We start from the raw sequence: 17,750 nt of genomic DNA on the forward strand, positions 1-17,750 counted from the left end.
AGAGAGAAGTATTGTTAAATCGTACGGTAACAAAGGGGTGACTACAAGAGATTGCAAGGCAACTCACTTTTTTCTTCCCCTCCTCCCTAATCCTCTGAGGCGTAATTTCCAAGGTGGCTCTGAGGCGTTCGGGAAGTGGGTGACTGGCTTGGTAGTGTTGGCTGGCGGGGAGGCATCGAAGGCTCTCTACGTGTGTTGGTCACACATGTTTGGTTCGTATTTACGGATCTCGATGCCATAGTTTTCACCACTCGAGGGGCTGACCACATAGCCTTATTTCCTTTCCCCCGATGGGCCTATAATTCTGGTGATAGGCGAGCACACACAAGGCTTTCTAGATCCCCACATACGTAACATGATATGCGGCGCTAAAACACAACAAAGAAAACGGTGTTTATTAAGCTACTTGCGTTTACGCTTTTGAGAGGATTACATATACGCATATACATATATATAATATATATATATATATATATATATATATATATATATATATATATATATATATATATATATATATATATATATTCATCTGTATATGTATTTGAAAAGATCATAATTGAGCGCGTGGTCTGGTAAATTCCGTCTAATCTAGGGAAGAATGAAAGAAGATAAGTTCCCAAGTGCACTTTCGTGTAATAATCACATCATCAGGGGTGACACAAGAAAGAAATATAACAGTCAGTTGATGTACGAGGAAGAAACGAAGCTCGGACGCCTGGCGCGAGGATCTTCTGAAGTTCTTTGCACTTTGATATTTGATATTGAATATCAATCGTATTGAATATCAATTGTATTGAATATCAATCGCCACATTTACCATCCACTTTTATATTCTTATGGTTATGTTGTTGCTTGTTGTGACCGATGATATAGTTCTCATCTATGGAAATGTCTGAGGCAAAAGGAAAAAAGGAAAAAAAGATGAGAGAGAGAGAGAGAGAGAAAGCGATTTGAGAAAATAAGAAAAGATGGATAGATAGATCGGCAGACATCGAAAAATAGACAGACATATGTACAAAAAAATATAATAAACCGAGAGAGAGAGAGAGAGATAGACACATGGTCAGAAAAAGAAGGTGAGATAGGAAAAAGCCAATAATGTTCTCAGGACATTAAAAGGCTGAAAATGCCCTAAAGATTAGAAAAAAGGCTAAAAATGCCCCAAAGACTTTTAAAGTGCCACTGCCTGTCAGGCATCATCACATTCCCTCCCACTGGGCCTAGTGTGTGTGTGTGTGTGTGTGTGTGTGTGTGCTCATGGGTGGTAAGCCTCTCTGGACTCCTTTCACTTACTGTTTTAGCAGAATCACTTGTTCGCTACAGGCGTCCCTTGCAACGCACTCACACTCATCCAGTCACTCAGAGCTTTATGATCATTTCTCATGACAAGGTGTTGTAAGATGCTATACTTCTCCTCAGGATATGGTGTACAATCACCTTACAAGTGGCTTGATAGTCATTCGTCTGAATCACATGAAGGATTAATGAAAATACTATAGGAGTAGATAAGGCAGACAACACACCTCAGACAGGTTTTGATATCAGTAACGTTAAAGCTGAGTAGACAGAAGGAAGTAGATAGAAGAGTTTTGATTACGAAAAAGGAGACTATCTTAATTAGAGGGGAAAAAAGTTCCTAGATTTTATTGTCCAATTTGGTGGCTCTGGTGCCTGAATGGGTAGTGATAGAAGCTCCTATTGGTTTTGGTGTTTCAGTGGGCAGCGGTAGATGCCCCTGTTGATTTTGATGTTTCAGTGGGTAGTGGTAGATGCCCCTGTCAGGTCTGGTGTTCATCTTGGCCTCTGGTAAGGCATTCAGGACTCACCTGATAGGGATGAAGGCGCTATGGACACGCAGAAGGTGGCGAAGAGAGTGAAGTGTTTCATCGTGTCTCCCTGGAAGTCCCTCAGGTTTCGATGTATATCCTGTGAGGGAAGCCCTACCCACAGCGTCCTGTGGGAATCGCTTGTGTCTTTGCTCGTAGCTTTAGGCTAAAGTATGCCCTTCTTTCGCTTCACTCGGATCTTCGTGTAACATCAGTGGACGAATCACGTATAATCTCAGTGAACATTTCCTTCACACTCGTCAAAATCAACTGGGAGGAATATCATCCACAACACGTACAAATCTTTCCCATGATTTGCCAGCGTAAGTAGAGCCAAAGTATCACAGGCGTGAGAGACCGAGAGTTCAACTCTTCACCACGTTGCCACGCTACAGACTGAGGCAGGGCCACGTGCGAGCGCGTGTGTGTGTGTACATAAGTGGAGGGAACTCCTACCGTCTCCAGCGGTGGTCACTCCGCGACTGAGCCACTCCTGCTCCTGTCCTGTTAACTAATACCTCCTCCTGACTGTCCTCAACTCCTAGTCTGACGATGGGGATGAAAATCCAGGTAAGAATCACCCCTTACAATGACTCCCACGATCGTGACGTATCTTTTGTTTTGATAGGATGTCATTGCGTCACAGATGTCTAGCCAATGGAAATGTTAGGCTCCTCCCACAGTCATGACGTCTCAGGCAAGCTGGCCTATCACTATGAAGAATTTAATCATGGCCGTGAAGTCATATTCCAAATGCTAATTGGAAATGTTGAGCCAGATAGAGATGTGGTACATTCCATAAAAAACGCCTTACATTCAAACCGAACTCGATTTTGCCAATGCGTTTTAACTCTAAACTTGTCTATCATAGAGTTGGTTATCTTTGAGGGATGCGATCGACGTTAAGCGTTAAGCTTTTGTTATATTGAAAAGTGACAGACCACAGTGACAGTAACGGCACTGGTAATGAAAGTGTCTGAATCTTTTTTTTCTACGAGAGACGGCGGTTGGCTCTACGGCCCCGTGGAGGTTAAGTTCCTTTCATAGCCTCAGTGTGGCGCTGGCCACGAGAGAAGAAGGATGTTCGAGACAACTACTCCCGGATCACATCTTATAAGAGAAATGAACTGTTTTCCGTCTTTTTTTCTTCTTCATTTTATGGTTTTGGAATACGTTTGTTGGCACCGTTGGCTGAGACAGTCCTTGCGGAATGTTAAAATTTGCTGGGAAAAAATACCGCTTCGTATTTAGACCCTGACGGCGTCAAATCTCTAACCATTTATTATTCATCTTTTTTTTTTCCTAGTAACGAATCACTTCAGATGGCGTTACCGGTTCTGGCGGAGGCCGAACCTCTCCCTGAAACACAAAGTGGTGCCTCTAAACTATGCTCTGGGAAGGGTGCATCCATTCTGGGATTGAGGTAACGAGGGATGTCTCCTTATGACTGACTTCCCATCGCCTGGAAGATATTTGCAATCGTATGCCTCTTTTATCTTTTCTTTGCCCCATCTCGTTTACTTCGTGCATTCACCTGTATAACAGATATATCCGAGGATTCCTGTGAATTCTTACTGACGTCAGTGGGACTATGCAACAAAGAGGTAATATACATACGATTCTTAATCACAGACTTTATTATGAAGTGTTACGGGTGTGTACAAACGCTCTAACGCTTTGCAGGCATTGAGATTCAGAGGCCGTGAAGCGAGACACTCCCAACTCAGTGCCTTACTCAAACACACCGAGTGTGCAGAGCATTAACGCTCTCTTTGGCGTAGGCTCATAAAACCTTGACGCTTTCTTTGATCTCACTCACAACACAACCTCTTACTTTGAAAACCGGCTCTTGGCGTATTGTAACCTGTATCTATATATTCCTCTTTCATCTTAGAGATGTTCTTCCTTCGTTTTCTCGTCCATAAGGGACGTGGAACGGAACAGATCTAGACTCCAGGATGACGACAGCCAGGCTGGGGTAATCCCACCGGCTCATCTACAGTTATAATAAGCCGGTAGAGGTCACGAGACGTGGAGACAACCAACACCACCCAACACTTCTAGATACACGTATAAGAAAATGATCCGATGGCAAAAATGATAATGATGATAATAATGATAATGATAATGATATTGATAAGAATGATTATGATAAAAACAGTGGTAACAATAATGATGATGAAAATGATGATAGTAAGATTTGTAATGCTAATGATGATGATAATATTAGTATTGATAATGATAATGATGGTGATATAAGTACTGATAATCATAATGATGATACACCAGGACCCCTTTTCCAAAAGTTCCTGTAGCTCTATGGATGCGCTACACATATTAGTAGGAAAAGAAGGACTCATTTCGAGGGAAAGGGTTCCTCAACTATCAAATATCTGAAGCCTTATAGCAGATAAGGAATATAATTCTATAACTTTTCCCTGCGTCTAAGAGTCTGATACTATCTAGTGATGATGAAATACCATCTTTTTCCTCTATTTGCCTGGATCACTAATATCCTGTATCTTCCTTCACATCTTAACTATTTTCCATCACATCTTAATTATTTTCATGGGTCATTATGGACCCCATATCCCTGCATATTGGGATTAGAAGCGGGATTCTACCTGGGTGTTTCTCGTCGTAGGAAGCGCCAGTCAAGCAACCAGCCACTCTTCGTCCCTGGCCCCACAGAAGTGACCCATCGTCTTTTCTCTCGGTAACACTGCCCAGCGTGACCACCGCGGCCTTGGGGGGGCGGGAGGGGCGCACAGCGGTCGTGATTGCTGGCAACCTGCCATACGTATCCGGAAGAGGGACTGCCTTTAGGTCCTCACAGCTGTCATGCTTGTTGGTTAGGTCATGCGCGTTGGCACGTCGCCTTCTGTACGGATCTGGAAGACTGTGGAGTGTGTGTGTTGTCTGTCTCACTCAAGAGGGGAGTTGTTCCGGTGGTACTGAATGGCGGGTCTGTCTCTGTGTCTGTCTGTCTCTGTCTGTCTGTTCTCTCTCTCTCTCTCTCTCTCTCTCTCTCTCTCTCTCTCTCTCTCTCTCTCTCTCTCTCTCTCTCGTGCAAGACAGAAAACCAGTCCTCCACAGTCTAAAGAGAGACGGGAACTAGTTCTGGCAACCAGCCTACGCCAGTTTACGCGAACTTAACGCACCCATCGCAAAAAAATAACTTCCGGTTCCTTCACGCACTCTATCCTCACCAGGGGGTTTGACGCACCCTTTTTTACCTGTATAATTCCCAGGTAAGCTTTACGTGCTCTACCTGCACCAGTTCCGCTTCCTAATTACCACTAATTAACATCATTTAGTAATGTAATCTTTGCGCCTCTCTGGCTCTCGTGATTAATCATTGTGAGTAATTTCTACATCACCTCAGATTTCCCCATCCCGTGTGTGGGATCTCTCTCTCTCTCTCTCTCTCTCTCTCTCTCTCTCTCTCTCTCTCTCTCTCTCTCTCTCTCTCTCTCTAATCTTAGAACTGGTCATTGCGAACGGGTCAGTCTCTCTCTCTCTCTCTCTCTCTCTCTCTCTCTCTCTCTCTCTCTCTCTCTCTCTCTCTCTCTCTCTCTCTCTCACACGTTGTCCGGGGCCAAGGTCATCACCTACGTAAGTGCGACAGTGATCGATATTCTTGGATTTACCTTTATGGGGTTTCCTTTGATGGACAGAGGCTGAGAGAGCTTGAGAGCAATTGCTATATATGGGCCTCATCCAATCAGCGTTTAGCAGTCTCATTTTTCTTACATTTTCTTAGTCAATTAGGTGACTGTGTTGGCTTAGGGTAACATTCGTTTTTTTTTTTCAGCAGATGATGTGATTTGGCTTTTTCTTTTTTGTCTTGAATCGCAGATTTGCAAAGTACTTCTGCTATGGTAGAGATATGTGAGAACGGAATTCCTGTACGACACTTCCTGCACAGCTCTCACCTCCGGCATCGACACGAGCGCGGTGGTATCACCTGGCAGCGGGGTCCTTCTTAACAGGTACACTTATATTCCTTTGATGCACATTGAAGTTGCTCAAAAATACGTACAGTATATTTGAAAAATCTAAGTATCTTTGTACCTGAAAATGCCATGCGAAGCTTATTTATGCTTCCCGGCGCTATTCAAGCAACGTATCGGACGTAAGAACTGTGGAAGGTGTGGGAAGAACGAGTGCCAAAGATTCCTGTGTGTGTGTGTGTGTGTGTGTGTGTGTGTTACTTCGTCTTGGTTCTTCCTGTTCCTGGTTCACGTTGTAGGAAAGGGTGCTGGGAATGCATCATCCCAACCACAGAGTAAGCATGAGGACGTGGTTTCACTAGTGACTTCCTCAGACACAATGTCACATACGTTCTAAAATGTTATGAATCTTATGAGGAATCTAAGGATACATATGGATACATTCATGGTTCGTGCATACATGTGATGTATCTGGATGTATCAAGGCTCGTGTGAAGGCTCTATGGTATGCGGATTATTGCTTCTAGTTGATTTGGTGTAGTTCCTCTGCCTATGAACCAAGATTGACACGAGTCCTCGAGTACAGCGAGTTTTCTGAGTGTGTATCTTCGACCCCAGTCCTTCGTCAGCCCATCCACACCCCACCCTACAGAGCCCAAAATCCCTACCCTGTGTAATACATCCAAACTCATAAACGTAAACCTTTATCATACCATCTAACAAAGCCAGTCGCTCGTTGCCCATGATATACAGACATCCTCTTTGGACGTACTTCGTCGTCATCCCATGTACGACAACGGTTCTTGAAAAAAACAGACCTGTCAGGGCCTCAGCACAGATAGACTGATGAAGCAACACATCCCTCACACAGATATCGAAGGAGGTGTACTCCCGCAGGCATGTTAACGTAGAGCATAATATTAAGTCTCGTGTCTTTCCAGCAACGAGAAACAGGCCATTGTTAGAGAGACTGATAGAAGACAATAGAAAGAAATGAGCATTGTACATCATAAGAGGAAGTAAGAGGGTAAAAATGCATCTCGAAGAGATGTAAGGCCTATTGAAGAAAAAATCTCGAGTAGATATGCCGAGAGAGATCCTGGGGAAAGAAGAATGGCAATGAGCTGAGAAAGTTTAACAGTGAACAAGACCTTGACATTATTTCCAGTTGGTAGAAATCACCGACGATACCTGGTTCCCATTGTGTCAGTGGATTTCCCAGGCTATTAGGGAGTGAGTCTCTCCAGTGGTATGGGGAAAAAGTAAACCTTTAGCTAATGACGTTTTCTCCCCTGAAACGAACTAGAGGTGATTGAGGCGAATAAATCCTGAAAAAAATCAAGCTTTTGCAGGCTGTTCGTACATCATTGCGACAACTTAAAGTGGATGAAATCTAAGCTGATGGAGAATTTTGGAGACTACGAAGTAAATGAGAACAACACATGATGATTCTTCTAGTCACCAGCTGCCTACACGAGCAAGCTGGAAACAGCTGATGACGGCACGATGCCCGAGGCCAGGAAATACTTGCACGAGTGTGTCGTGAGGGAGAGTGATCAAGTTGTGGATCTGGTGGACGCTAACCCACCTGCTCATCTGTAGTGAGGGTTAGGAGAGAGGGACGGCTCATGCTGTGGCTCCATTATTCCCTTAAAGGAGAGGGATGAGGACGACCCTCAGAATCTTTCTCTCACGAGAGATCATCTCTGTCAATTGGCCGCAGTTCCTGCCATGTCCCTCTGCTGGTGAGTCGTCGCAACTCTGATATGAGCCACAGTTGCCCTAAATGCTACTCTCCGTGACTTGTCTTATGCGATGGAGCCTCCACAGTGCGCCAGATTTTTCCCTCATTCACGAAAATGTTTTCTCTCTAAGAGGGGCAAAGCTTCTCTCTAGATGAGTCTACTCTCAACGAGATGTCTCGCAAAGAATGAGCCACGTTGACCCAGATGTTTCTAATGGTGATAGGACGTCTCCAAGATGCTAGGCTCCCCAAAGACGCTTCTCATCCTCGTGTGTCTGGTAGTTTCTAACGGCACCGTCTCCTACTGTGGGATCTGGTAGATGTAGATGGAGATTTCATAGGAGGTTACAGATCCCTATGACCCACCGTATCCGCCGTGGAGATCTAGAAGCAGCGTGTAATGTCCACAAACATCGTCATGTACTTCAGCCTAACGGAGCAATACCCCACTTCCTGTGTTGTAATTGTGGGACACATCAAGCTAATGTCTTTTTAACCTCCACCGGTTATTCGTGACCTTAAAACACACCAAGCCAGTCACTGGTTTAAGCTTTTAAGTCTAAATCACACTTACCTCCTCGGAAACAACTTTCACTTTACTTCTATAAGCTTAAGACACACCAGGTCATATCAATGCTTTAATCTTAGAAATACCACACACTTCATGAGCTGTTTCATACATAACATATTCCTCCTTCTCAACCTGCTGACTCGTTCTGTAAGCTTAAGATATATCAGTTAAACCACGTGTGATTAGATAGACTTCATGTGTGTATCTGTCTATTTGCAATTATCTATACTGAACATGAAGGGAGTTTTACAACTGTGAGGCTCCCGCTTCTCCCATAAACCATATTCATCATACAACTTCTTACAATTCTGTATGCTGTCTGCATTAACCATGTCTCTAGTCATTTTATTCCATTCATCCACCACTCTTATACTAGGAAAGTCCTTCCTCATCTTTTGTAATAAGTTCCTCGCTTAACTCAATGTAATGTCCTTTATTTGTTGTTATTACGTTCCTGCATCTCGCGAAGAACTGTTAGCTCTCTGCCTCATCGAACTTTTTTAAAGAACTTAAAGATTGTGATCAGGTCACCTCTCACTCTTCTCTCCCCCGTTGTGGGCAAATTTAGAGCCTCTCTCCTTTAAATTCGTTGTATATCAACTGACTGTTATATTTCTTTCTTGTATCTCTCCAGATGATGTGATCATTACACAAAAATGCACTTGGGGAAGTTATGGTGTTTCATTTCCCTATGGATAAGAAAGGAATATATATATATATATATATATATATATATATATATATATAGATAGAGAGAGAGAGAGAGAGAGAGAGAGAGAGAGAGAGAGAGAGAGAGAGAGAGAGAGAGAGTTTCGTATGTCACATTAGCTCATGTCTGTTTATTGTTGCTGGCTCCTGGCAGGATGTCATGTGTATTCAAGAAACCAGTCTCGAGTCGCTGGGGAGGAAGGAGAGACTCGACAGACTTTCCTCCTCCAGCTCACACTCGCATGGCTGGACGGACAGACTGCATCGAGAATGCTGGTTGTCACCACATCATCTGCAGTAATTAGCTGCGAATTCGCCGCTGTCATGTAGAGGTAAGAAAGAAATAGCTCTCCCCAGCTTTACACTTGTAGTCTGTCATAACGAAAAATCTTCAAAGGCGTAAGTGAGGCAATGGGTGGATGACTCTGTGGTGTTACATTCGTCGCAGATGATGTATATATAGAGAGTAATGGGTGAACGGATGAATGGTGCAATGTTACTGAGGTGTGTCAAGACGTATGGCGTAGGTAGGGAGGGAGGGAGGTAGGTAGGTAGGTAGGTAGAGAGGCAGACCGCGACTGCATCTGAGTTTGTCAGTGGTTAAGGAGAGGTGTCTGCCTGAGATCTAGCAATGGCAAGGTTGCCCAAGTCTGTGCCGTCCAATGTACACAGGAGCGACATCATTCCCAGCTGAGTAATGGGGTTTAAAGTTAACGTATGATAAACGTATAATAAGCATCATGAGCGTACATTTTCTACCGGATCATAGGGGGAGCTAATTCATTTATGTTATTACATTCCTTATTCATTCAGGATCGTTGTGATATGATCTCTGCAGTCTTGATTGTTTAAAGAATAAAGAAGAAAACGATTCAGTTCGAGGACTTTTTTTTTCAATGTACGACTTTCTTGAATAGATCAGGAACGCTCTTCTATGAACGCCGAGGATGGTATGAGAGTTGAAGAACGGAGCGATGAGATAATATCACAGATGGCGCTTTCAGACTCATGAAGGAAGGCAGTGTGTATGTTAACGTCCCGTGAGCCTTCGTCTCCTGCTTCACTGTAAGACTCGAGCGGACTTAACGATTCAACTCGGGAATTCAGATCAATCATTCGGACGAATCTGATTTCGGGATAGATTTAACACCTTAATGGTTCAAATGAGATCACTGTTTTCTTCTTTTGTTCTAATCTGGGGAAACGGATTCTCAGAACGTTACATAGACACAGACCACAAAAATGGTCTTGTCTTTAACACCACAGACCAATTACCTTTGCCACTGGCCCCCTACTCTTATGATGTCTACATGAACATTCTTATACATTTATACATTTTCTGTTCCACTTCCATGCTTTTAATACAGAAGAAAACTAACATCTTCGACGTTTGTCTTCAGGTAAGAATTTTGTGTGTTGATTAAGCTACTATTCTATCGTTTCGCTCTTGCGTCATCGTCTTTCTTAACCTGCTTGTCACTTCTCATTCACCGTTTTGGGCGTTGCCACACATCCACAAAGTGTTGCCGCTCTTATGAGACGAAGGAGTGACCTACCAACCCACATTTTCTCGTGGGCGCAGCCGCTCACCACTAGCTGTCTTGCTGGCAACAGCTGAGTCACCCTCTCTGTTACACTCTTAAAATTTAGCGCATCGCATCGTCTCTAGTTCTTCGAGCCATGTCTCTCTTTCACTGTCGGAAAGCTCAATAAGAAATCAGGGGTTGAGGACCTATTACACGATCCTCATCTATAAAATTGAAAGGAAAAAAACGCGAGAAAATAATGAAAAAAAAAAAAAGTCACCTTGTCAAGGACGTTGGGTTTGTCGGTGTTGCCTACTCCCCGAGTATCATAAATTTAAATTGTGTAACGAAATTAAAGAGATTTTAAAGGCTAATCACCAACACGAAAAGGATCAGAGAGGATTATAACCACACAGCGATGTGGATAACGGTATTGTTATGCATTCTTCTGAAACCTTGAAAGATATATCTTGTAGAAAGTTTACTGTCGTGTTGTTGCCAAATGAGCATCCAAGACATTTGTTCTGCTATGATTTAACTGTCTGGAACATCGATCTCGGAAGGATGTAGTTCGGAAATGAGACAGACTTAACGAGGAGTTGTGATTCGTACGACAGCAGTAACTACCGGGAAACAATTATGGTTTGTGATTGAATGCAATGAATTAATTCATGCAAATTGTCTATGTCATGCGATGCTTCTTCTGCTGGTCGTAGTAGATCAAGATGGCAGCGAGTGGATCAAGACGAAAGATAATGTTCTTTGTGTCCAGTGAATTGGAGATCTTACGAATACCCCTCAAGACTAGTGGAACAAGACCACTGTACAGTCCAGGGGATGAGGAACGCATTAATACCTCTCGTTGCTTGAGAAACAGTCACATTCACTATTCCTCATGTCCCGTGGATCAATATTGAATGAGAAATATTTTATTTGACCAGTGGAACAAGATGATATAAGGCACTCCTTTAACCAGTGGAACAAGAGAACACAAAGCCCTTCTTTAAACCAATGGAACAAGAGACCATAAAGCACTCCTTTTAACCAGTGGAACAGGAGAACATAAAGCACTCATTTTAACCAGTGGAACAGGAGAACATAAAGCACTTCTTTTAACCAGTGGAACAAGATCAGAGGGATTACACTCAGTTGCATATGGAACGAGACCACCTTCATCCTATCAGGTCCCTCACCTGGCCATCCATATGATCAACATGTGCAGGAGTTCGACAACACGTTTTTACCACTACTTCTACTAGTAGTAGTAGTAGTAGTAGTGTGTTGTTGTTGTTGTTGTTGTTGTTGTTGTTGTTGTTGTTATGGATACGACCACTTTTGTCGTTACATCTGTTAACGTCACAGTAGTACTACTAACCTCTTCGATTTTATTCCTACGCACAGCAACCAAAACCAAATCATATATAACCCATCACACATTATTTCTGCCACCACACTACCACACCTAACTCGCCCCTCACTACCATATTCATAGGCCTTCTACTAACACATATTTTTTTTTTTTTGCTTAGGCCTAGACACGAGGGCTCCCTCTCTCCCTTTCACTGAGCTATTACCACAGTAGCTTGTCCAGCGAGGTGTAAACCTGGCCAGCAGATCTGTTTCTCTAGGTAACAGACGTGTGCAACGGAGCGATATAGACATGAAGGAATTTGATAGAAATATGAAGGAAATTAGTCTAAAAGTATGAAGTAAGTTGACAGAAATATGAAGTAATCGAAATATGACGGAATGAAATAGAAATATGAAGCAGCTGAATCGAAATATGCAGTAATTTGATACATATATGATTCTTTTTTAGAAATATGAAGGACTTAATTAGACATTATTACGAAGTAATTGAATAGAATTATAAAGTAATTAGATGCATTTTGATCACAGTTGACAGGTAGTCTTAAGATGGGAGTGATGATTCACAAGACCATTATCTGCTGTGTATTGGTTAAAAATCTGTCTTCTCTGACGTTTTGCTTTGGACATTGAGATGAATTCATAGCTGAGGTGCTCAGGTTGTTGTATACTGGCCTTGGAATTCTTGTGCCATTGCAAAGACCTTTACGAGGTCATCATTGCAATGTGGCAGTCCTCCAAGCGCTATCCCTCCAAAAGAGGATCTCCTACAAGGTGCTATCCTTCCTTAGTGGGAGTCCTCCAAGCTGGTATCCCTCTAAGAGTTGTTGTCCTCCAAGGTGCCATTCCTCTAAAAATTTTCGCCCCTCCAAGATGGCAGTTCTCAAAAGGGATAACCCTCCAAAAGTACCAACCCTCCAAGATGGCGGTCTTCCAAGACAGCAATCCCTCAGTGAAAAATTCCAAGGTGGAATCTCAATATGGAAGCAGTACACCAGAACGGCAGCTCCTTTAGATTGTAGTTCAACTCTCTCTCTCTCTCTCTCTCTCTCTCTCTCTCTCTCTCTCTCTCTCTCTCTCTCTCTCTCTCTCTCTCTCTCTCTCTCTCTCTCTCTCTTCCACACATGACCTTTCAGCCACAGGTCATGGAGTCCAGGTCAACGCAAGTGAGAGTTCTCTCACCCACCATCAAGACAAGTTCACCATGAAGTCACTTTACCACCTCTCCACTTACAAAAACAAGCAAAAATAATATCGTGTATACGAAGCACAATCTACACCACTTTCTGCCTCGGTGATGAAACACCGTTTCATAAGTAACGAATACATTCAGTATCTAACAGTTTCACGCTGTACAGAAAGGGAAAAAATGCATATATATATGAAGCCTGCTTCACTCCGCTTTGTGCTTCATATGTAACGAAACGTCATTGGAAACATAGAGATAAGTTCAGTATCTAACAGTTTCATCGTACGAGAATGAAAAATACATAATTGTGAAACTTACTCTGCTATACATTGTGCTTCATACGAAACGCCATTTGAAACTATTGGATGAAGCAGCCAGCAGAGTGCCGTGGGTATAATGATATATCTTAGGTATTGGAACTCACGCAGACAACTCCCAAGAAACAGCTGACGAAATAGTACCTGTAGAAGAGGGAAGAAAAGCACCATTGTGACAGGCGGGGAAAAAAAGACATGTTTGAAAGACCTGTAATAACAAGAGAGTCAAGTAAAACGGGAAACTTGACGGGAGAGTTAGGTATAACGGGAGAGTCTTTTGTTCTCTCTCATTCCACCGTTGCCAAAAGAGTGGTAGAGATACAGCCATCCCAGATTTGAAAGAAGTACTTCATATATAAAGACGAGGAAGACCTTAACAGATATAAAGGAGCAGCTCAGAGAAGTAATTGCGAGGAATATATGAAACCCCAGCTTTTGAGAAGCATATCTTGTAATGTTGATACAGTAAGGCTTCTAAAATAGACCAGAGTATATGATTATGCCTAACCTCGAATTGCAATTTCTTTTGAATAAGAAAGGAATAAATGAGTGAGGTATGGAAAGTCCAATATGCAAAAAAAAAAAAAAAAACTTCGAAGATGCACGAATGTCCAAATTAAGAAAGGACGTTTGTTTAGTACGAGAAAAAAGATTGAGTATTGGAGTGGCTTTATTGTCTTAACCTAAGCGGAAATGACTGTGGTGTAAAGGGTGGACCTTGAGGGGAAAGGCGTGGATGAATTTGATTATACTAACCTGCGCTGACCACACAACACTCATGGCCAAGTGTATAACAACTTTCAGTGAAGAGGATTTCCTTCCTCCCACCATTGTCACTCAGAATCTGTCATTTCCACCACGTCCTCTGCTCACGATTACCACAAATTATTCATGTTCCTAACCACTCCCCGGAATAACGAGTGAAGGTTAGTTGAATACTGAATTTCCCTCACCATCTCAACGAGGCACCTCTGACCTGCGGACCAGCCACACGAAAAGAAAACGACCGTAAAGTCGTATATCACTTTTTTGGTCACTGCTCTGTCTGCAGCAAACCTAGTGGCCGCCCCAGACGAAAGGTCGAGATGGCTACTCTATCTAACGTTTTGCGCAATAACAACGTTAAGGTTTTTTTTTTCGAGTTAGGGGTTTACCTCATGTATCACGGAAGAACTTGCAGGGGAGAGCGGGTATGTACCTAGCTCCCCAAGGAAGTCCCTACCCTCACCTTGAAGTAACAGGTTCCTCGGGGAACCAGGAAATTGTCTTCGGTCAACAAATTCCAAGTCTTGAGGGACTACATGCAATGCTGGCTGGCCTGTTTTGCAGACAATGATAAAGAGTAATGAGACGAAGAAAGAAAAGCGTTTAAAAAGACCAGTAGCGAAGTGGAGGAAGAAAACGACGTTGCCGATGGTCGCGGCGCCAAAGAGATAGCTGACCACCGAATACAAAAACAGAAAGGGACAAATGATCCACCTTGGGGAACCAGACTAAAGAGTCATGGTGACGAGAGGGAGCCGGGTAGTCCAGTTAATGTGATGCGCTGGGGTGTTGCCTCTCCTCCTCTTCCTCCTCCTCCTCCTCCTCCTCCTCCTCCTCTTCCTTCTTCTTCTTCTTCTTCTTCTTCTTCTCTAAGTGTGTTTGTGATTATTGTGTGTTATAGGAAGAGAGCTTCAAACTTGTGTTGCCCAGTCTCTCAACCTTGTACATATGTAGCACACACACACACACACACACACACACACACACACACACACACACACACACACACACACACACAATCCTAAGCCAGGTACCCATTTATGCGACCAGCTCTGAAGGTAGGATGAACACTTGGGTTGGGTGTAGGTCGTCTGCCACGCCCAGGATTCGAACCCATGCTGATCCGACTACCAGACTAGCCCCTGCTGATGCATGTTCAATAACGCTGTATGTGTGTGTGTGTGTGTGTGTGTGTGTGTGTGTGTGTGTGTGCAACGGCTGGACGAGGTCAGTGTAATGTTATTAATGATGCACCCATTCATCCATGTCGGAGAAGAAAGGCAAAGATTACAAAGAGGATCAAATAAGAAATGAAGAATCAAGAGGACAAGTTGACAAATGAGGATGTTGAAGGTTAAGGAAATAATATATAAGGATAATGTTAAGGAGGAAGAGGAAGAAATGTAACAAGAGAAGGAGAGAAAAATACGAATGAGAAAGTGTAGAAGAAGGGGAGGAGGAGGAGGAGGAAGCAAAGACCAGTACAGTAAAGTATGGTGGTTGTTTTATAAAGACTATAGTAATAAGGCAGACCTTGATGATCAAGTTGATGGTAACAGTGGCAACGAGATGATTTAGATGGAAATGGCAGAAAAAGAAGAAGAAGAAGAAGAAGAAGAAGAAGAAGAAGAAGAAGAAGAAGGAGAAGAAAGAAGAAGAAGAAAGAAGAAGAAGAAGAAGGAGAAGAAAGAAGAAGAAAGAAGAAGAAGAAGAAAGGATAGGAAGAAGAAGAACAAGAAGAAGAAGAAAAAAAAGGAAGAAGTAAGGAGAGGAGGAAAAGGAAGAATGAAGGAGAAGAAGAAGAAGGAGAAGAAAGAAGAAGAACAAAGAAGAAGAAGAAGAAAGGATATGAAGAAGAAGAACAAGAAGAAGAAGAAAAAAAGGAAGAAGTAAGGAGAGGAGGACAAGGAAGAATGAAGGAGAAGAAGAAGAAGAAGAAGGAGAAGAAAGAAGAATAAGATGATGAAGAAGAGATGATGATGATGATGAAGCGTAAATCTGTCCAGTAAATTATCAGTTTTGTTAAGTACGGACACAAGGACGAAATCTACATCCGAGGGAAATTCAGAGCAGGTGGCTGGGCTGCGTCTGTGGTGGCGACGAGGCTGTGATTGTGTCTGTGATGATGATGGGTTGAATATAGCCATCTCTGGAGGTCCCTCTTGTAATTCGAAGCATCGTTTGGTACATTCGTCTTTGCGTTTTTATGTCTACCACACACACACACACACACACACACACACACACACACACACACACACACACACCCTTACTCACTCGCTCACTCGTGGCTGTGTTTCTGATATGGAGGGAGATTGTATACCGAAGATACTGCGGGTGTTCCCTGGGCGAATTTTATTATCCCCTGTAGTCAGTCAGCCACACCCAGTAAGCCATAAGCTCCCCACATGGAAACTTCTGTCTTTTATGTGAGCAGCGGGACCGTGAGGAGGATTAAGGAGGAGTGTGTTAAGTGAGTGCGTAAGATAAGAACATTTTCCCACAAGAAAGAAGGGATCTGAGAGGAGGTTATAGGAACGAGTGTGTGTGTGTGTGTGTGTGTGTGTGTGTGTGTGTGTGTGTGTGTGTGTGTGTGTGTCCTACATTAGGCGTTATGATACATGACTGGGAGAGGAGAGAGCCAAAGCGAACAGTGTTACCGAGGTTGATGAGGGTGAGTGTGTGAGGGAGAGAGTGTGCATAGGTGAGAGTCTGTGTGAATGAGTGAGTGAGTGTGTCTAGGCAAACCACTCGGGATCCTAGACCTGCTATTGCCTCATGAGGTCAGGAGAGACACACGTTCGACTCCAGCTATTAAGACCAAGAACAATGACAGACCCTGCAGAAGAACTTATCGAACTCAGGATATACTGTAAAACACTGTAAAGGTAAACAAAAAAAAAAGTCTATGAACGCAAAAGGAGATAAGATGAAAAAGATGTTTGTGTTGCTGGACAAACAGATGCAATAGATATAATCTTTTAGGTCAAATAAAACAACTGTAGAAAAAAAAAGAATGTTAAAGATAGAATCAGGATATAAAGATGGGGAGGTAGGAAGTTCCAGGAACATAAGACCGTGTTTACGTCAGAAGAATATGACCAACGTAACGTATGTTTATCGTAACTCGGACGCAAATATGGAATCATATGATTCGCTGACGAATCAGAGCCGGTATTCTGCAGGAAGAACAAATAGTAAGAGTTACGTATACAAAACATCATAATAAAAACCGTATATATACACAAATGACAAAGCTCAACCTTTGATGGAATGATGCAAATCACATGTGTAAATGGCTCTCCAAGGCTCACCTTAAAGGAAAAACTGGAGAGAAGTAACGAAGAAATATGGTAAAAAGAAAAAAAAAAAAGCAGAAAGGAGGGGGAAAATAATGTGTCAGGTTAACAATTGTTTCGCTCAACAGAGGATCTGCAGCATAGAATACGACGACTGAGAATGACTTTGTTCAAACATGACATGTTTACACAATGATTTAGTTTCCTCCAAAGTAGGAAGGATACGAACAGCGCGTTTCAGAGACAGATTGCATGAAGGACAAATGACGAAGAGTCATGTAGAAAGTGGAAATGAGAGAATGAGGGAAAGAAATCCTAATAGAGATGAACAAACAGAAAAGTAGGCTATGAAATCATGCGTATGTTTGCATTCAGATGTGATTATAAAAAAAGATGCTTGATTTTGCTGTCAGACACTAAACATTAAAAGAATATGATAGTATCTAGCCTAGAACTGGGCTTACCATTATGGTGGCTTTCT

General features: G+C 42.7%; 2 protein-coding genes across 6 annotated transcripts in view; one reads left to right on the forward strand and one right to left on the reverse strand.

Moving 5' to 3' along the window:
* The window catches only part of LOC139755643 (basic phospholipase A2 pseudexin A chain-like), a 53,064-nt gene extending 50,708 nt beyond the window's left edge, over positions 1-2,356 (reverse strand). For 3 of the 5 annotated variants that reach the window (XR_011714137.1, XM_071674253.1, XM_071674252.1), the window contains exon 1: positions 1,830-2,351. Coding sequence is in view for 4 of the 5 variants with exons in the window: in XM_071674253.1 (XP_071530354.1) it covers positions 1,830-1,890 (61 nt within the window). In the remaining variant the exon portion in view is untranslated. Of the gene's footprint in view, positions 1-1,829 lie in introns of all 5 variants that reach the window. The other 2 variants (XM_071674254.1, XM_071674255.1) reach the window with 2 other exon arrangements.
* The window catches only part of LOC139755641 (uncharacterized), a 78,477-nt gene that overhangs the window by 29,437 nt on the left and 31,290 nt on the right, over positions 1-17,750 (forward strand). Inside the window, exons 3-4 of the mRNA XM_071674250.1 lie at positions 5,688-5,821; positions 8,960-9,137. The gene's annotated coding sequence lies outside the window, so the exon portion shown is untranslated. The remainder of the gene's footprint in view (positions 1-5,687; positions 5,822-8,959; positions 9,138-17,750) is intronic.

The sequence above is a fragment of the Panulirus ornatus genome, chromosome 19 (assembly GCF_036320965.1).
Source record: "Panulirus ornatus isolate Po-2019 chromosome 19, ASM3632096v1, whole genome shotgun sequence".
Lineage (NCBI taxonomy): Eukaryota > Metazoa > Arthropoda > Malacostraca > Decapoda > Palinuridae > Panulirus > Panulirus ornatus.